The 21622-nt window shown below is 38.0% G+C and overlaps 1 protein-coding gene across 3 annotated transcripts in view; it reads left to right on the top strand.

Annotated features, from left to right (window-relative positions):
• Positions 1-21622, top strand: part of RPS12 (ribosomal protein S12) — a 114650-nt gene that overhangs the window by 86340 nt on the left and 6688 nt on the right. The window contains exons 6-7 of one of the 3 annotated variants that reach the window (XM_064486681.1): positions 16030-16151; positions 18166-18530. In XM_064486681.1, coding sequence (XP_064342751.1) covers positions 16030-16151; positions 18166-18175 — 132 coding nt within the window. In that variant the 3' untranslated portion in view covers positions 18176-18530. Of the gene's footprint in view, positions 1-16029; positions 16165-18165; positions 18531-21622 lie in introns of those variants that run through there. The other 2 variants (XM_064486680.1, XM_064486682.1) reach the window with 2 other exon arrangements.

Here is a 21622-nt window from a genome sequence, read left to right as displayed (position 1 = left end):
ATCCATAGGAATATTTTACCTTAATGTAAGATCATTTGGACTAGTTGAACATCCTGTCTTAATGGAAAAAATTTGTATTGTGTCACATGCAAAGCAATGTTTAATATGTCAAAACTTTTACTGCTGATAATGACGATTTGCTAGTTTTGAAGTTCGAAATATTTGTGAATTAATGGTGGTTATGTTTGTTGCCAAACTCTGCAGTAGTATTTTATAGATTTGAGTGATGGTCCTTACAAAATTTCAGTGAATTTTTTATATTTTTAAAGACTACATCAAGGGGTGGATATTGTTCAGGTTAATTCTTCATGGCATTTCTACATATATTGTTACAGCTTTTGTTCCATTCTGTCTTTTCATGGCTTTTTCTTGTGCACTTGACATGGCATATGAAAGACCAAGATCCTTCTACAAGAGGGCAGATTTGCTTTCTAACTGTATAAAGATAATAGCTCCCTCTGGAAAAGGTTGGGTAGACTTGTTAGCAACTCCTTATAAGACTGGAGTTTTCCTAAACTTGGAATACAGACTCACTATGGATACAGCACCTACCTAGACCCACCTACACCACTCCCATGGGATTTGGGGTGCAGGGTGAAATGACTCAAACATGAAGTTCATACTATCTGCTGTGCTGTGAGTAATAAAGTCTTTTGTCTCTGACCCAGGAGTCTTATGTCTTCTGATAGCATTTATGAAACTGTGGCCAGCTAACTTGTTAACTTACAAGTAAACATCTCAGACTTCTCAAAATTCCTGACATTTCAAAGGGCTACATCAGCACAACTATTTAAATATCATTTTAAATACAAATATCAGGTACATGGATGTTTGCTCTTTATGCCATTTGTTTCAATACTCTTCAATTAGTTTTTAGAATTCTACCTTTGCCCTTAATCTTTTTCTTTCTCTCTTTTCTCTTTTCTTTCTTTTATTGTTTCTAATTTTAAGGACTGAATTTAAGCACCTAATTATTTCATTCAACATTTAAGACACATAATATGTTTTCAAGTCTTTTAGTAATATTTAAATGTTTGGCTTTTAAAAATGACAACTTTTCCTAAATTTGTCTGTATTAAGGATAGTTATTTCAGAAGAGTTTTCTTTTGAGTGAAATAGTAATTGTTTCTGAGTCACAGCAAGCAAGGGATTGAATTTTAAACTCTGAAGATCACATTCCAGCCAAGACATTTCCCAAGGAAAGAAGCCCATGCACTTCCCTAAATATTAAGCAAATGGCAACAATAATTAGTAGAGAACTGCTTTGAACTGATGATGGAGAGCAGCTCACTGAAGCTTGCCAAATTTAGGCTTGGTAAAATGAAACTTAGTAGGTACAGGCACAGTAGACACCAAGGTCAGTCATCGTGGCAGGTCAGGGAGGGCCCAGCTGGCTTCTTTCAAAGGATACAACCAAAGAGAGGGTCTTGGAAGTCATCAAAGAGTTGAGACATGAGCAGAATAAAATGCTCTGGAGATGGCAAGGGAAAATTACATCCTGTGCTTTCAGGACTGCAGGATGTGGGTTGACAGAATCAAGCATGGAACTTTCCTACTCAAAACGAGTCAGGGGGTAAGACTGGTGATCAAAGGCAGGAAGTAAATAAAGATCCCATGCAGCTCAGACTCATGATGCATACTGCACAGTGAAACCCAACTGAATTGTTTCCCAACTGGTAAGGAAACATGATAAAACCAGTGAGAGCATGCCTAATTCTGGAAAACTTGGTGGGTCTTAGTTAAGCCCTGAATTGCCCAGATTAAAACATCACTAAGTATAATTAACTATCCATTTATTTGGATATGCGAACATTCATCTAGTTTAAGGAGTTTAATATAAATTTATGGAATTAAAGTTATAGACCATTAAAACACTCTTAGTATGAGATGTGTTAATTCAGTGTTCATTGTGTTACATTTCTTCCTAAACTCATTAAAGTAAAAAATATTTATAGAAATGATAAGCTTTTATAGGTATTATTTGGGGGGGGGGGGATAAAATATTGTCAAGTAGCTATGCTAATGAGCTACTTCTACCTGTTTATAAAAGCACTTGGACTTTGACATCTATTTTGGATAATTCTAGATGCTAAGCCTCTTTTCTTGAAAATGAGTTCAGAGAGGATCACTGGTGTTTAGTGGCTTTCCTTCATGCCAATTGAAAGGAATCACCAGGAGAATCTTCATTACAATTTTAGTCCTCATCTTTATAGGCTGTTAGCTACTACACCAAAATAGGTTGCCCCCAGAAGAAAAGGCAACCAAATAAATGTACGAGTCTGAAAGTGAGAAGTTTGCTCCATATGCCATTTATTTCATAAATGCGTATCTATCTGTCCTTATGGGGCTTACACTCTGGCAGTGGGAGACTGACAACCAACCAACAAATCAAATAATATGTCAGGTGGTGATAAGTGCTGTGGAGGGAAGCAGAGCAGGGGAAAAGGAATAAGGAGTGCTGAGAGTGGGATGGGTGTGCTGTTAGTCAGATATTCCAAAAACACACTTTGATGTTCCTTTGCACAAACCCTTCAAAGCCATGCCATGCCATTCAGCACCAAAATCACACTTGCAAGCCCAGTTTATCCCACCCTGCATGGTTTAATCCTTGACAAAGTCTCCATTCTCAACTCCTTTGATGCCTCCAGACACACTCTTCATTTTGGCCATAGTTACACAAATTCCCAGATTAGGCCATGCTGTCTCATGCCTCCACACATCTACTTGTTTATGCACCTTAAAATACCTATTCCTTCCTCCCCAATTCTGTCTACTAGTTAGTTTCTTCTTATCCTTTAAAATTCAGATCTAGCATCATATCTTCTTAGAAGTGCTTTTTGATCCATTTTGTCTGCTATCACGCATTAGTTTCAAGCCCCTCCTCTTTTCAGGGCGCTGTAAAAGCCTTCCCCCAGCCATGCAACCTGCTCCCAATTCCACAACACTGTACTCTGTCCTTCTCTCTGTTTGAACACCTTTCACATTGTGTTGTTCTGTATAGAAGTTTGGAAGTGATGGGCACAAACAAATGATGTCCTCACTTCTTTTTTTTTTTAATTGATTCATTTCTTTCTTTCTTTGTTATTGAAATATAGTCAGTTTACAATATTGTTTCAATTTCTGGTGTACAGCATAATGTTTCAGTCATACATACATATACATATATTCATTTTCATATTCTTTTTTATTATAGGATAATACAAGATATTGAACATAGTTCCCTGTGCTACGCAGTAGAAACTTGTTATCTATTTTATCTATAGGAGTTAGTATCTGCAAATCTCAAATTCCCAATTTATCCCTTCCCACCTTTTTTTCTCCCCAGTAACCATAAGTTTGTTTTCTATGTCTGAGCCTGTTTCTGCTTTGTAAATAAGTTCATTTGTGTCCTTTTTTTTTTTTTTTTTTTTTTTGAGATTCCACATATGAGTGATATCATATGGTATTTTTCTTTCTCTTTCTGGCTTACTTGACTTAGAATGATGATCTCCAGGTCCATCCATGTTGCTGCAACTCACTCACTTCCAATCGGCTCCCCTCACCCCAGTGTGAATTACTTGAGGAAGGTTTGCATATGTTTGCATTTACACTACTTGCCTGACCACAGTCCCTCGTACACGGAATGCATCTCACAAACATTTGTTTCATCAGTGAATTCTATACATCAACTTTCTAATCAAACTCTAGATCTTGATTGACTTAGTGCCAAAGATCCTCCATAGTATTTTTCTACACACTGGTATTAAGATATGGTAACATGAACATCTCTAGCCCAGTTTCTTTCTTTTTTGTTCTTTTCCTACTGTAGATGCCATGTCATATTCTGAGGACATAATATCTAATGCTCATTGAATTCATACTATGGCCAAGTTCTGTTCTAAGCATTTTGCCTCTAACAACTTATTTATTCCTCATGACACCCCTAGAGATAGGTATTATCAATTTTCCCATCTTGCATGGGCAAAAAAGTGCTTAAGCAGTTTGTCCAAGGTCAGTCATATAACTAGGTTTCCAACCCCTTGTAGCCTGACTCCAATTCTTGTGTTTTTAACCACTAATATACCATATTATCTAATTTTCATTAAGCTTCTGAAAGTTAAATTATTCATTTCTTAAGAGAGGGGAAAAGAAGCAGTTGAGAAAAATTGGCAAAGAATCTGAACTACTGAAATTTTTGAGGGTTGTTTGGTTTGGTGTGGAGGGTTCAAAGTACCTTAGGAATTGTGCCAAAGCTTTAAACTTAAGCCTCTAGGTACAGTAAATTAGATGCATGATATTCTTGTCATCTGCTGTCTTCAATAATAATTCATTTAATCCAGTGAAGGATGGTAAATACTTTGGAATAAATACAAGATGCTGTGGTTTCCATGGGGTGAGGTAAGAAGACATAAAGCAAATAGCCAACTCTTTGTAGCTTGCAAATAGTTTTTCCACTATATACTATATGTCCTGTTGGCCTAATAACAACAAACATTTGAAGAGCATGCTCACATGCACTATTTCATTTGATTCTTTCCACAACTCTGGATGATAAGTAGCTCATAGGTAATCCACGTCTTACAGATGCAGACTCAAAATGTAAAAAGCATGAATGAAGCACGTGAATTACATTGCTTCTTTTGTCCTCCTTTTCTTGCTTTTTGTAAATTATATCAGATATTTTAATTGCAATTGATGCTGTTTATCTAATATAAAATGATAGCAAATTTGGTATAGCTTTTCATTAATGCTAAAAAATGATTCGTTGAGAAACCATCCCTAAAGTCACAAAAATGGATATACAGGCCATCTCTACACAATCTCTTAACTTAGAAGTTTTTAATTGCTGGTCTTACTTACAGCTCTTCTGTGCCCATCCTTGTAGGCTCCTGCCTCCCGCATTCCTACCGGAGGAGAGAACAGAAAAACTTAGAATGGTGGTTCTCAAAAATCTGTGTGAAGTTCTTAATAATATTTTAGTGATAGTGACCCACAATTTTCTAGAGAAAGCAAAGAAACTTCATATCTTTTTCTCCAATACTTTTTTTTTTTTTAATGCATGTAATGGGTATTGAACCCAGGACCTCGTGCATTCTAAGCATGTGCTCTACCACTGCCTTATACCCTCTCCTGAATCTTTTATCACACTGGGTCATTATCACAGCCGTCTGAAGTATGTGTGGTAAATGTTAATATTCCAGGTTTATAGGTGAAGAATTGGCACATACCTAGGATAAGTGACTCAATATTCTTTTCAAAGATTTCTCATTGGCCTCTCCATGTGTTTCTGTGAATTTATGTCTGCTCTGAAGCATGAGAAGGTTTTTCTCCATAAAGCAACTCCTTCTCACTTACCCCATCTAAATAAAAGCTCCATCATCTACCAGTTGCTTGAGTAACAAATGTGGGAGGATTTCTCTCCTTTTCTTCTCCCCACATAAAATTCACTGGCAAATCCTGATGACTGTATTTCTGAAACATAGTCAGAATGTGTCAAGTTCTTTACTGTACAGATGTTTTGGTTATTACATTTAAAGCCAGCAGTCCTAGGACCTAGAGAACTCTTATGTCATAGGTGCTCAACAAATATGTGTAAAAATGAGTATTTTCATTCCTACACAAGGAGTGATAATCAAAGTATTTAGCAATATATATGGCAGGAGTTTGGACCATGAGCAGAAATACTAAAGTCCTGTAAGTTGCCTGCTATGCTAGATCTTAACTCTTCTATTACTGCATCCTGAGGCTGTTTGGAGGTTCTGGAGAGAGGATAGGATGGGACAGGAAGGTGGCAGCATTTGGGGGACTCAGAACAAGGGCTACTTATCAACATGTAGAGAGAAATTTCTATATCTTAACAACTGAACGTTACATTTTGACTTTACCTGGTGTAATAGCCAAATATCAGCTACCACTTAGTTTTAGCTACCACCATTGCTCCCAGGATTTCTTAATTTCCAATATCTACCTAATTGCTAGAATTATGATTTAAATACAATAGTCATTCATCTTGTTCCCCTGTTTGGAATCTCCCAAAGGACTTCCCATTACCCTTATAATAAGACCCAAATCTATTCAGCCTTACAGATCTTTTTAGATTCCTTGACTCTGTCTTTGGACTAGATATTTCTTCTCTAATCCTCATGTGGCTGCCTTTTTCTTATCTTGGAAAAGAACTGAGCTGTAATCCTCTTTCTTCAGAGGGTAATTCTTTTGACTACCCAACATTAAGGAGCTTTCCCAGTCATTCTCTATCTCACCACTCTATTTTAATCCTCTGCCTGGAACTCCTTGCTACCAATTGTGTTTGTGTTTTCAGATTTGGTCTCACTCTCCTCACCTGAATTAAGCAGAGCACTGGAGCTTTATCTCCCTTGTTCATGACAGTATCCCAGGACCACCCAGAACAGTGCTGAGCGCATAGTAGGCTCTTAGTAAATATTTATCTCTTGATTGAATGAATGAAGTAGATATGCATCATAAGCCAGAGTGTTAATTATTCCTCACCTTAGTATCAGCATTTCTCAAGTGTTCAGAGCTACTTAATTTCCATCATTGTGCTTATGAATGTCACAACAGAAGAAGTACGTGTACCCACATTTGGGAGACGATCCCATCAATAATTCACTAAAATTGAAGTGCTAAAAAAAATAACTCTACTAGAGAAGGTAAAATACTTATTTTATCATAGAAGCAAATTTTTACCTGAAGTATGCGGTTCTGGTAATGCTCCTGAAAATGTATCCTTTCTCCAAGAAAAGTAACTTGAGTATTCATTTCATTTGCTAGAAAACACTCTGGCTGCCAATATAATCACCTTGCAGCAATAACAAATAAATGTACTTGTTACCTAAATATTACCTAAATATTAACCAATCATCATGAATACAGAAAAATACACCTTGATTACAGAAAAAGATACTTAGGTACAAAGATTATAAATATTAAAATGAAGCAGGAAAGAAGAAATCTGGTAAGTTTTCTATTCGATTTTAATTTTTATTCCATCTTGTAAATTCTAAGTAGTATCAGGCAAGAGTGAATTATTGCTTCATAATCCAGCAGCCCCGTGATTTGTAGACTATTTATTTACTACATCAATAAAAGGGTGGACAGGCAAAAAACCCCGTGAATCCTGAATTCATACATGGATGTGAAAATATTACTACTCTGCTCGACTTAACTTGTCCTCGATTCCTCGGGAATAATGAGTTTGAGAGGGTCCAGGGAGAGCTTTTCCTGTTGCGTATTTTCTTTGTTTCCGTCAGCTGTATCAGATAGGTTAGAAGTGAAACATGACATTCTGACAGTGAATCCAGCAGACAGATTCTTGGCTGCATTCTCAGCTACACTTGAACTTCTGCTAAGCATGTGATGAAAGAGTGTTTTCAACTGCACCAGCTGTGGAGAGGTTAATAAAACAAAAGAGGAGAAACAAAAGTGCTCACAGCAGAAAGCTTCTGGCTTTGCTGATTTTTCTGGTTGCAAACAATGTGTCAGAGGGCTGTAAGGGCTGTATTGTTTTGGTCTTAAAATCATTTTAAACAAGTTGGGTTTCTGAATTAAAAATTGCAGAGGAATAAGGAAGTCGCACATGAAATGCGATCTTACACGTTTGGTCCAAGAAACTGAAAGTTCTTACTTTGCCATAGACAACTGGAAGGAAGGCAAATTGTATTTATTTTATTGGTAGCCTTGATGGTTGATGCCATCAATAAAAATCTGTACAGGCTCTCCGATTCTCAAGATATGTGAAAATCCAGGTGGTCTTGCCTTGGGCCTAGAGACTTGCGATTTCTGTCCCCCTTCCTGTGTCTCCCTGTTCCAAGAAAGGACCATGGGATATGGAGACTTGCCCGGACTGCTTCTGAGAAAGTGATTTCTCAATCCTGTCTCGTGCAGAGAAGGTCAATGGCTGACCCACAAACCATTTAAAGCGGGAGGAGGAATTAAGCAATACCCTAGGAGACCAATGGCATCAGCCTTTCCCTAAAAGTTAGCTGGGACAGGAGGGCCATTCACTAACTTTCATGACTCCTCCCCCAGCCCTCTGCTTCCCCATGACTACTGTCCAACAGCCCACATGCTGAAGTCAGCTCTGCTGTTGCTGCATTCCCATCCTCGTATGCAGAAGGAGGGTGGGACGAGTCCCATCACTTCACACAGACTTCCATCAGGAGGAGAGAAATAAAACCAACCTTTTCCTGTCAACTTCCCTACTGGCTGTCGCACTGGAGGCCTAAGTGTTTGGGGGCATCATGTATGAGATTCACATACATCGTCCTCTGAGCGACATGGCATTTGTGTTTGTTGAGTTGAACAAGGGCAGAAAAACACTATGGACATTGAAAATTGGCAATAATTGAAAGAAACTTTAAAAGTTATTTCTCACTGTAGTTTGTCTAATATCTACCTTCATCATTTCATCCAGCAGTGACTTAGGAAACTCAGAGATTCAGAAATTTCCACTGAGATAAAATGGATGTGTTGGAGACTGTTTCTGAATAGTGGCAGGACTTCCCCCGAGTTCTAACACCGTCTCCTTCCCCATATCCTCCTGACCCCCAGGCCTCTAGCCAGCTCCAGCATATCCATCCTCTCTGCCTTTGAACCTTCTCTTTACTCATGCAGTTCCTCAAGGAGCCTTCTCATTGGCTCCTGGTGTTAATCTCTCAAGCACTGGAGCACGATGGAAGCAAACATGCGTGTTCTGTACCAGAAGACCATCAGTTGCACCAACATCTTGATGTATTAGGTTTGGAAATTAGGGAATGGTTCATCACAACAGTGAGGAATCTGTCCTTTTAAACTGTATTTGCTGCAAATGTGATTTGGCTTATACAAATGTGACCTGCTGAGAGGTCTGTTTCGGAGTACTCTAAGTCACAAACTGAGATATCCCTGGCATAAAGATGCCTAAAAGAGAATATGCAGATAAGTTCACATGTTCATAATTTTACAAATAAATTTGCAAATGAGATAAAGAGAGCAATTGAACAAAGGTGGAGAAGATATTGAGTTGGTTGGAACAGCATGTGAGATACTGTTTCCCCCCAATTCTGTACAATGTAACCATAAAACTTATCAAATACTGATCTGCATATCAAGATAATGGTAGTTTTCACTTCTGTTTCATTCTGCAACCAACCTATGAAGAGGAAAGCAATGCAGCATTTTTCCATCCCCCACCTTTTCCTTAAGAATTCAGTAATCCAGATAACATGACTTTACCTGTGTATCACTTATGAGACATCACTGGCAATTGAAGAAAAAGGAAAAAAAAAAAAAAACAAAAACAGTTCCAGGGTGAGACATCTTCAAAGATCACATTAAAAGCACCGTTCTTAGTATGAAAGCAAAACTATATTCTTTTCTTTCTTTTTAAAACAACTTTATTGAGATATAATAGACAAAAAACTGTACATATGTAATGTATATAATTTAACGAGTTTGGAGATAAGAATAATACATAAGGAGAATAGGAGGAAACTTTTAGAGGTGATGACTATTTTACGGCATAAGCACTCTCTTAAAAATGAACTGTTCTCAAATTCTAATTGTCCTTTATATCTTGCCCTGGCCAAGACTTGTATATCTCCTTCTGCTAGCATACTGAACTCTATTTCTGCTTTTTATAATAACTGGCTATGGTAACAAAACATCTATTCTATAGCAAAACTGTATTTTAAGTTGTGTAACTTATTTTTCTAAACCTCTGAAGTAAGACTAAGAGTGTCTGGCTAAATATAAAGAAGAGAATTCAATATATGTGTAAAACCAACATACCTAGCAGAGAATGTGCAAATAAATTTAAGGTTCTCCATCTCTCTGTACCTATTCAGTAGGCAGTGTACTTCTTATACACTGATTTCTGATAGCAGAGGTGAACATGAATGAATTCCCATAATACAGTCTTTAAAAACACGTAAAACTTAACAACCCAGTACCATTAGCTTTGAGGAGACACTCGCTTTCTCATTCAGAGCATACTTCATCTTGGCATTTTCTTCAGAATTGTTACAATGTGTGAATACATTCAGTGGGCAATAAGCAAACAGAAATTTCACATCATCTTCATCTTGGTTTGGAAGGAATAGAAACAGCATAACTGTTGGCCACGGAGACGCTGTGCCTTTCCCAAGAGACAAGAAGTGCTGGGCGTGGAGGCTTAGCTGTGGAGGCGCAAGATTACAGGTCTTGGAACAAAATATTATTCTACATGGCCCAACAAGGCATGTTATCAGATACTTAGTACTGGCTGCCTACCTGGGCAGCGCACCAAGAGGGAGAAGCGTGTGGGATAGAGAAAATAATTATTTGGAGGCTGTTATTCAACACTTAAGACCCATGTGAGGGAGCAAGGGGACAATGTCTCATACCGCAGTCTGCATTAAAATGTCTCCTACTTCTGTTTTTAGAAATATGTTGTTTTATTTGAGTCAAAATTTTATTTTTTAAATACAAAATTAGAGCAATAGGAATAATAGCATATGGTTGAGCAAACAGAAGGGGTCACCTGCTGCTCTTGTTAGTATTAGCCACTGGGAGAGCCATGCTGAGTTGAATCTGAGGAAAAGATTAGGGTCTCCCCCTCTCAGCTGTGACTCCCTTGTCACAGGGCCCTTTGGCCCTGGAAAGCGAGTGAAGAATTGAACACCTAGAGAGATGGCTGACTCTTGGCCAGGTTACCTCTGCTTTAGGGCTAAACAGAATAAACGAGGGGCCCGTTGCAACACTGGAGAACTTTGCTTTGATAACTGAAAATCTGAAAAAGTTTGCCTGGAGAGACTCACAAGTTTGCCCTCCTGAAGAGCTTGCTATCCTGATTGCCTAAGTCTGACTTTTTTGTCTATTCTAAAATTGTCTCTGAGGATGAGCATTTTCATGTATGGACCGTAACACATAGAGTATGTGCATGTCTTTGCTTACCAGGGGTCAGATTCTCCCTGGAGTCTCTAACTGCTATTAAAAGTCACAAAACAAGTACAAGATGGTAGGATGAAGCTTGACAAATAGCTTTCTAGAGATGACATTGTGAAGTAAATTTCAAATGCTTCAAACTCTCTGTTTTATTACCATTTACTTCAAATGGTAAATTATTTAAAAAGAGATTTTATGTTTTCTCAATCATGTACTGCAAAATGAAAGACTTTGGGGAAAACATTTTAACAAACTAATAAATCTCAGTAAAGTTCCATAAATTTGCTTTTTAAAATTATTTATTACATCAAGGCCAAATATAAATTTTATAGTTTTGTCAGAATAGTGTCTGTGGGTCTTTAAGAGTAAAGTTTTTTTTCCCTAGAAGACATTTAATGAAACACCAATCTCATTTCTAACTTGTTGTTACCCTTTGCAATTTTCACAGTTAGATATTATTTTGTATTACTATATCTGCTATTAAGATTTACCCAAAAGCTTGGTTTTCTCCTCTGTCTTCTTTACTCAATGACAGATCTCAATAACATCATCATCGCCATCATCATCATCATTATTATCATCATATCACTCGCTGGGAGCCCAATATATGACAGTCACTTTGTGTACATTATTTTGTTATGAAAACCCTGCAGTGTTTACAGGTGAGGCTTAGAAAGTTAAATAAGGCTCCACGGCTAGTAAGCAGTGGCTCTAGTAGAATTTGAACTCAGGTTTTTCCCTTTCAAAATTCTTTACTGTCCCTAATTCTGAAATAGATACAATTATCAAAAACATATAAAATACTGGCTATCTGAGCATGGCAAAAGAACATTTATAAGCATTAATATATCCATTGGAGCAAATCCTTTGCGGTTAAAATGTCCTGTGTTTGTGTCTTTAAAATCTGAGAATCTGGGGCTCTACCACACCATAAACTCTGTTGGTTTTTGTTCTGTTCTCAAAGCACTTAACTCTCTGCCAGAGAACAGTTCAAACATGTTGGAAGCATCAAGCTTCCTGAATTGGACAATGCATAGTTTGGTTTAAAACTGATATAACAATCGGAAATTCTACTTATCCACTGAATCATATTGATTACACGCCAGAGTCTTGTTCTTTATCCTAACCACACTCTTCCTATTTTTTTTTCATCTGCAGAATTCTCATAGCCTACAAAGCAAATTTCAAAAACCAATATTCAAAAGGATGAAAGGGCTTAGGTAACTTGATAAAAATTATAAAGAGGAAATCAATTTCAAAGATAACTCTAAGTATCATGAATCTATAAGTAGCATCCGAGCTCTTGACAACAAAGTCATGTTACTTTATATTTTCAGAAAATCGAAAAAGAAAAAACTTAGAATAAAAATAAAAGTAGAGATAAGGCTTAAAATTGGAAAGCAGTTATGGAGATGGAGAGAAAGACACACAGGAATGTTTAGAAAAATCAGTTAACAGTGATCCAAAAGAGACAACCCTCGGGGCAGAGAAACATACAAAGATAAACACTGATGGAAAATAATCAGGGCACAAGGTTTTAATTCAAAATAAATTTTCCAAATTGCGGATCCTGTTTGGAATATGTGTCTTAGAGTTTTTGTGAGCCTATTGCAGTGGGAAAGCACACTGCATTTGGAATCAGAGGTCCTGGTTTAGGTCTAGCTCAGACATTTATCTATGTTTTCTTGGAAGAGCTACTCACAGCCATGTTTTCTTACGTATAGATCAAAGAGATGCTATTAAATGCCTCCTAGTCCTAAAGAACTCAATCTAGCAGTGAGTAGAATTTAGAATGACACCTTATTCCATGGCAAGATATCATTTTCTTATCATTTACTGATACTATACTGATAACAAGCTGCTTAGAACCCAATAGCATTCAGAGAACCTATTCCTTTAAGTAGTAGCTTTACTCTGTCACTGCCACAGCTATATGTTGCTAATATTATTCCAGTATCTTCTCAGATCTTACTGTATACAGCGCATATTTGATCTTCCTTACTATGCAAATAAAAGGTTGATATTTTAAGGTTTGTTGCTGTTCTTGAGGTCTAGATTAAATCATTGTACAACTGGTTGCTACTGTAATTTGGGTCCTCTGTAGAATATACTTAAGTTTTTTGCTTAAATTCTCCCTATAATTGCCAAAGTAGCAAACCCTTTCATTACAAATACACAATAATGCATGAAAGTATAGCGTTGTAGTTAGAATAAATTCTAACATGGCCTAATGGATTGCATGTTAGGAAAAAAGGCAGGGTGAGTTTCACATTGGAATGTTCATACAGATTTTATGGTAACATGGATAATTATTTTTTCTTCTGGCAATAAAGAGAAGGAGTTCTTTTTCCATCTCTTTTGGTGCTTTTTAAATCCCTGCCAATACATTTGAATTGTATAAAAATAAGTTCTCTCTCCCTCTCTCTCTCACATGCACACACACATCCACACACACACACCTCTGGGCAAATCAATGGGAAATCTGGGCATTTCTCCTGTAGGAGATGATCACTGGGGGCCGTGACTGTTGAACTGGGCTTCATTATGCATTAAGGAAGCCTAGTGCTAACTATGGGCCCATGCCGGAGTTTGAGAGGCTGGTTTGAGGGAAGGAAACAGAGAAAGGAATCAGTATTTCTCTGAACATAACTATATTTTGTCTCCTAATACGGTAACTTTTAGCTCTGTGATCTTAGGAAAGCACAGTATCCTATTCTGTAATGGAAGTATAAACATAGTATCTTTGTTGCAGAATTATCAGTAACAAATGAAAATATTCACTTCTGTGCTCTGTAAGCTCTTGAAAGAGTAACCTGTTTATTATCTTTTTTAGAGGTGGGTGGATCGACTTTTTTTTTTCTTTTTTATCAAATGAAAATAAGGGAATATTCCAACAAATAGAAGTTAAAATAAAGCAAATGGGAAACGTTCATGAGGATTATAGGAGAGATTTTTGAATTCTAGATTAACAGATGTTTAGAATGTTGGAATGAGTAAAAATCAAATCATGAACAAATCAGATCCTTTTATCTTCGTAAAAAAAATGTAAATAATTAATTCTCCAGGAAGTGTTTTTAGATCTATAGAATGTATTTACACGGGAGTCAGAAAAAAAATAACTTTTCATTGAGGCTGAAACAGATTTATAGAAGTGGGGCTAACATAGACTGGTCCCTCTGTTCCCTCAAAGAGTTTACAAAACCAAAATGGTCCCCTGGTGCAATGATATCTATTTAAAACTGTTCTTTTTTGGTCAGGGGTCTTAACTTGGAAGATTTCTTTCTTACTGGTTTTCTCAGCCATCCTGGTAGGAGCAGATGTGAAAAGCATCTAATGTCAGCTAGTGTTTAGAGAATCAATAACCAGTCACAAGAAAACATTAGTAGAAGTAGGCAGAAGGCAGTGACATAGAAGGATCCCATCTGCTTTTATCTCCAAGGTGGCCGAGAAGGTGGTCATCATGGAGAGGAAGGACCTGGGTCAGTTAAGACTCCTGTTCTTCATTTACTGCATTTTACTCAAGCCTTAGTAATCACAGGACCCCAGCATGGGTGAACAAGGCAGTGGTTCAGGATCAATGAACTCCCAGTGACAGCAAGGAGCCTGGTCATTCTCCAACTACAGTGGTGCACAGTGAACAGGTACATGGCTTGCTTAAGGTAGCTGAAAAAGTGGAGATTCCACCATGACATGATAAAGAGCCCTTTCTACCATATCTCTCAGCTGTGGGACTCCTTAAAAATATCACATCCCTGTATTTTAACTAGTCTTTAACATTAGTCTATCATATCTGAAGGTATGCTTACATGCCTGTTTATGTTTCTCATAAGTGAGAAGCCACTTTGATGAATTCAAATGCTGCATAATTAGAACTTTGTTTCATATAACGATTATTTTTTATATGGAAAAAATTGATATGGGTAGAAAACCAGTCTCTTAGAAATCAGGTTCTTAAATATGTTAAAACAGTGAAAACTACAATAAATTTGTAGAAGTGTAAGTTTTATATTTATTTTTGGGTATGTAAATATAGTCTACTCTTCCAATTTGCTTCTAGGGTGCTAATTAAATTATTTTGCTATATAATCTGAGGCTTTTTAAAAGTTCTAAAGTTTATAGATGTAAAATCTATACTCCTTCTATATTATAAATTTTATTTTCTAGAAAAATGAATATTGTTTTGGCCTTTATCCACAACATGTATAGGCAATGAGGGGCCATAGGCAAGAAAAGATAGTACATTGCCTATAAAACCCTCCTTTACTTGGACTTATTTAATGCATACCAAAAGCACACATTATAAAGACAATTTATTCATGTTGTATATAAATAAGTAATAAAAGCAGATATATTGCAGAAACAAATAGTATAAAGATTACAGCACTTACTAGATTTCAGGACTGTTGTTTCCATTTGTTTCCATAATATTTTAAAATATTTTCCAAAACATGCAGTTTTAAATTTTGTGATATTGCACTGAAGGAAATTTGCTTCAAGTAAATGCTTAAGAAGCAGGAAACATCCTGTAGTTTGTTGTCATACCACAATAAAAAATACTCAGTTATTTACCTAAAGCATAGGTAAATACAGGTTTCCCCACTATCTGAAAGTAGATCATTGATCTGAAACCTTCTGTAAGCCAAAACAGTGTGAAGCGAAGAAGCAGTTACGTTAGGACACATCTTGCTAAAGGATGCACAAAATAAATCGAGATAAAGCACAGAGCCTCACGGACACAGTTCAAAGCTATGGTAGCGAGATGCTGGGCGCAGTTTCCAGGGAAGGATCCTGGGGGAGCCACTCTTGCTGCCTCTATTCAGCTAACTGCAAAACAAACACTGACCACTATTTTCACTTTTCACCTTTTTTTTTTTTTAAAAAGAAAAAGCAAAAATCCTTTCTAGATTTCTTCCTGTTAGTGAAAATAGGTATTAATGTAGATCTTTTGTAAAAGTGAAGTGGACGAAAGAGAACTTTCGAAAAGCGAGAGAGACCAGTAATTCTTATAACACTCATTTGGGCCTCCGTTTTACTGATACCGACATGATGGGAACATTGTTTATGCAAAATCTTGGACTTACACTTGAAATTGTTTGCTTCTTTTTGCTTTTATTTATTGGAACGGTGAAGATGGAAAACCAGGAGCACCCGGGAGCACATTTCAGAGGAAGCTCTGAGGGCAGGAGGTGGACCATGTTCCTGACTGCCATCAGGAACTGGGCCACGGGAACACGGATGTCACTTTCCCAAAGGTACATGAATTAGGTACATCTTTATTTTCATGTTCTGGTCTCTCTCTTTCCACTACAATATTTCTGTTTTTCTATTTATTTTTTATGAGTCTTTATTAGCTATGGTCATGAGAGAGAGCACTGATACCCATCAAAGGCAGTGCTCTGAAAATTTTCAGCAATAATGACTGCTAACGTTTTTTTGAATGCTAGGTGTCAAGTACTTGATTGAATTCTTCATTTTTAAAGACACTTGTTTTTATTGTTCAATGCCTTGGACAAAGAAAGAAGTTTTATCAAAATTGCAAGTGACACAAAATTAGGAGGATTAGCTAATGAGTTAGTTAGAATGTTTGTATTTTATAAGCTTGAAAGACTGGTTGGAACAAAGAAGTTGAAATGCAACAGTATAAACAAAAAAACCTTACGTTTAGATTCAAATAATCAATTTCTTGGATGGATAATGGTGAAAATCTGATTTGGTAGTAAGTGTAAAAATACTTCAGGTTTTACTGCAAGTTCATGTAACACAAGAGTGTGGCTCTCTTGCTAAACACCTAACTCAGTCCATCCTCTATTAACTGCAACATGGCGTCCACATCACGGGAATTATTAGTCTAACCTCATTCACTGCCGGTCACACAGGAAGTGCTGGACACCACACTTAAGGGGAGAAGTTGACAGCAAACTGGAACATGTTCAAAGGAGGGATGGTGAAGGGTCTGGAAACCATATCATACAAGGAATAACGGAGGAATGTGTTCATTTAACCTGAGAAAATGACGAGTTGTGTTAAAAATTTCAAAGGCTGTTCCACAGAAGAGGTCAGTTTTTCTGCAGAGTTATAGAACTACAAGTGAACAGGGGTAGTCACAGGGCAGTAAATTTGAGCTCATGGAAGAAAATACTTTTCTGACAATTAAAATGATCACGAATGGGCTGAGACAGTAACAGTGAGTTGCTGGCCACTGAGACTGCAGGCAGGGTCTGTGTGCCCACCTGTCAGAGCAGTAAAAGAAGATAGTCAGGGCTGCAAAGTCTTTTTGAGTTGAGGTAGAATCTATGACAGAAGTTTTATTTACTTCCTTTAAGAAGCATGGTCAGGATCTCAGGCAAAATTTCCATGACAAACCAATTAGGATATTCTTATGCCTTTGGGGAAAGTGGTTCCCTAAAGCTGAGGCTCCCTCCAACACAGACAGACACACAGACACACACACACACACACACACACACTGCCCCTCTACACTTGTATGTTACATCTTCCCTTCTTTGCCATCTCTTCATATGTTAAAAAGGGGACAGGGTCCATAAATGAAAAACAGAAGGATACATTTAAATCAAAGTCAGGTTCAGCAACTGTAGCAGAAGCATTTTCCTTAGGTATATTTCTGATTCTAACCACAATGGTTCATGATCTAGCTCGGTGCACTTGTGCACATCAGCCAGGCTGTTGCCTTGCACTTTGTGTGGGAAAAGGTGTCCTGGAGACACAGTCAGATCTAAACACTAGTAATGTTTGTTGTATAACCGAGGTCATGAAGGTGTTGCATTAAATTACAAAAAATAAAGTCACAGATGCATGTGTATTTTCTTGGGGACTGTCGGGTAGAAACAATCTATGAAAGGCTAAGATGTACTGTTGTCAGCATCCATCTGTACGTAGGTTTGTAAGGCTGCTGGGGCATGTGTATTGGTGACCACTGTATTCTTCAGTGTAAATCCTTCACACTCGATGGGAAGAGCAGGTCATGCATTTAGGAACTGAGAAATAGACACGGTGGGGATGAGATTTTCTCCTGATTCCTCCCTCCCTCCTTCTCTTCCTTCTCCTCTTCCTCTTTTTCTCTTCTTTTTCTTTTTCTAACAAAGGGGCACAATTTTTTTTTTGAGCCCCTGCCCCATCCCCAGCTGGTCTTCAGTCTAGAGATTAAGAATGTTCTTTTTGTTTAGGTCTGGCCTTTTAAATTTTTCCTGTGCGTTGCTGTTTGTTGCCTCCACAGCTTTACAGTGTATTTTTCTTTTTGTCAAACAGGACAGCTTGAACTATGGAGAAACTACTAATAAAATTTCAAGAGGTCAGCCCAGCACATATTGAATAATGACTGCGGAATGTTTTCCCTATTGTTGTGCGGTTCCGGCCTGGCAGCCCTGGCCAGGGTGGCTCGGCCCAGCCTGCCCGGTGCAGTGTGGGGCCTTTAACCACGGGGCAAGCCATTAACCGGCCGGTGAAGGAGCAGCACATTGTTGTGTTAAACCACAACAGCGTCTGTGGAATCCAAGAGCCATAAAGCCCTAGCTCTGATGCTGCCTGACACAGGCATAATTCATGAACTCTGTAATTTAAAGGGATTTCAATGCAATTGTAAAACTAATAAAAAATGAAATGCTTTGGGGAAACATTGGTACATTTTAAAATCAACGGATTCTACTAATTTAAAAATACAATCAGCCTGGTAGCTCCTCTGTGTGTGTGAAGGTAAGTCAGATTAAATCTGATGCCAGTAGTTTCAAGTAAGTTCATAGTATTGCTGTCGGACCCAAGAGAAAAAAAGGAAAGAAAGAAAATGCCAGAACAATTTATGGCCTGTAGCCAGTAACAAAGTGTTTCTCCCTGTACCTTTTTATCATTTACCTCCCATATGTTGATTATACCCAACTTAAAAAAAAAATTTTTTTTGAGGGAGGTAACTTTCTAGAAGGTTTAGATTTCAGTCTGGATTAAAAAAAAAAAAAAGCCTCAAATGAAAGGCTCTCTTTAATCAGATAATTGACTAGTCCGTAATTTTAGCCTGTCTGTGACACACCAGTTGGCAGGTACGGAGGTGCGCAGTCCTGAGCCTCCACCTCCTTTCCCCCTTCCTAACCCCCTGGGACTGTCACTGAGCTTCCCTGTCTTACTGCTGGTCCCCAGAGACTGGCCCCAAATATTTTGATGTTCAGAAAAGGAGAGCCAGCTGTCAGAGGTGACCAGGCAGATGGCACAAAAGGGACGGAGTCACCCACCAAGGGGGGAAGTAAGGCCCCACCAAACAGCTGTCTTAGATCCACAGCACCCACATTTCAAACTGATCCCTGGTTTCCTGAAATCCTGTCTCTGAAGTTGTTTGGGAGGCTTTGGTGGGGCTTTGAATACAAGCACATTAACTCTTCTATTTTAACTCACCCATCATGAGTAATGGCAGCTCAGAAATGCCCTCTATAATGTCACGTCACAAAAAGCTCAGAAAATTATCCCTTAGCCCTATTGTCTGCCTGTTTTCTTTTATTCCTTCCCTACTCATCACGTTCCCTGGCAGCCATGAATGAAATGTAACATGCTAAATGACTGACATCCATTAAAGCTCCTCGACAAACCTTGGACTGGGTTTTGAAAGGCCCTTGGAAGAAAAAGGATTGTGTGCTCTTTGAATCTTGGTCTGCTGAATGGCTGCCAAGTGAGGGCTGCTCCATTCAAAGGGCTGAGTGAATAAATGAGAATAACATCCTTGGGGACCTGCAGGATCGGTTTACTCTGAAAATGCTCGGCTTCACAAAGGGTCAGAGTCACAAGGTAAATGAAAATGGCTAGGAGGGGACTTTGATGGCCGAAACACGGTAACCGTAGAGGACTTGAAAGAAAACTTTATTTTAAAAATTTTTTTAAAAGAGGAAAAAGAAAGAAGCGGAGGAAAGGGAGGGAACCTCAGAACTGCAAAGTCAATTGATAAGAACAGAACATTTTGACAATGACGTCCATGAATATTCGTTTGTAATTTACACACAGGAGGGATACAGACAGGTATATATGCTTATAAAATTGTATTAAGTCTTCAACTACCAAGAAAAAAAAATTGTATAAACTCCCCACCTGTCCACATCTGTAAACACTGTAAATTAATTTTATTTTACATGTGAATAAAAACTAGGTCAAAGCCTGTTAGCTCAATTTCTTGGTGAGCTATGACCTAAGTGCTCTAATTTTCATCTTAGCTGCAAGTGATAAAATCTAGTGAGAAATCAAACATGCCGTGTCTTTTGATCACTCCTTGTTTTTTCTCTACACACGACTTCTCAGTTAAAGTGATTTCTATTAGACCACTTTAATGGAGGTGCATTAAAAGCAGTTTATAGGCAAGAAAGTCAGAAAAACCACTGGAATTCTTGACACGTTTCCACAGAGATCCTGCATGGCTTCTGTCACAGGATCACTCCTAGGAAGTCTCTCTGGCCCCTGACTTTTTCAGATCATTTTTAGACATGTAGACTGTGGTGGTGTAAAGAAATCTTACAGAGTTAGTTACATCAGATTATCTCCAGTGAAGATGTAAATAGAGTTCTGTTCCCTCCTTTTATTCAGCAGATGACAATTGTGATGGAGGCAGGAGCTGATGTGGATGAAGACTGGTGGCAAATGGCCACCTGGCCCCTGTAGGTATGATTTCCAGTAGAGGTGAGATGTCATCATACAAATTCAAGCTCGGAGGGTGCAGTGGATTGGATAGTGCCCTCCACTTCCCCCAAAAAGATATGTCTCCCTAGATTTTGTGACTCTGAGCTCATTTGGGAAAAGTCTTTGCAGATGTAATTGTTAAGGAATTCAAGATGAGGTCTTCACGGATTAGGGTGCGCTCTAAATCCAGTGACAAGTGTCCTTATAAGAGAGGGAGAAGGGAATGTAAAGACAGAGGAAGAGATTGGAGCAAAGTGTCTGTAAATGAAGGGATGCCCAGAGTTGCCAGCAGCCACCAGAAGCTAGGAGGAAGGCTGAGAACAGATTCTCCACAGAGCCTCAGAAGGACTTGCCCCACTGACACCTTCATTTTGAACTTCTGGCCTCCAGAACTGTGAGAAAATAACATTTTGTTATTTTAAATCCCCCAGTTTGCGATAATTTGTTACAGCAACTCCAAGAAACTCATACAGATGGCAATGACTGCGTGCTATCGCAGTCACAAGGTCGTCCAGCTCGGGCTTGCTCCTCTCCAGGAAGAGGGAAATTAGTGCCTGGTGAGGCAGCCCATTGAGTGATTGGGTCACACTGGCCTTACAGTGGGAAATTGGCTTTCAGTTACTGTTTTCTTTCAGAATGTCTGATTCGCAAGAATGGACAATGGATGTTATATATGAGAGACTGGTACTTCCTTTTGTTTGTATATGTACATATTTTAAAAGAGCATGACTATACCCTTGAAGAAAATCTTGTTAAAAGAGACGAATTACTGTATTTACTTAATTGTCTGAATTCAAAACTTTAGGGGGTGGCCAATTTGATTTAGACTTAATTGATGACACTGGCTGAAAGAAATTTTGAGTAAAGGTAATTTATTTAAAATAGACCATTTTCAGGACATAAAAAAAGTTAAAAGAATACATTTATTAAGCTTGAGTTTTGAGGAATTAGATTGATAGCACAAAATGCTCTCTATTCATTATAAAAATTTCAAGGAATACAATATTCAAAGAAGAGTTTCAAGTATGCCTCACTATCAACAAAAAAGTTTTTAGGTTTC

Source organism: Camelus dromedarius, chromosome 6 (assembly GCF_036321535.1).
Source record: "Camelus dromedarius isolate mCamDro1 chromosome 6, mCamDro1.pat, whole genome shotgun sequence".
NCBI classification, from domain to species: domain Eukaryota; kingdom Metazoa; phylum Chordata; class Mammalia; order Artiodactyla; family Camelidae; genus Camelus; species Camelus dromedarius.
Note: the sequence above shows the minus strand (reverse complement) of the source record. Positions and strands in the feature narration are given on the sequence as shown.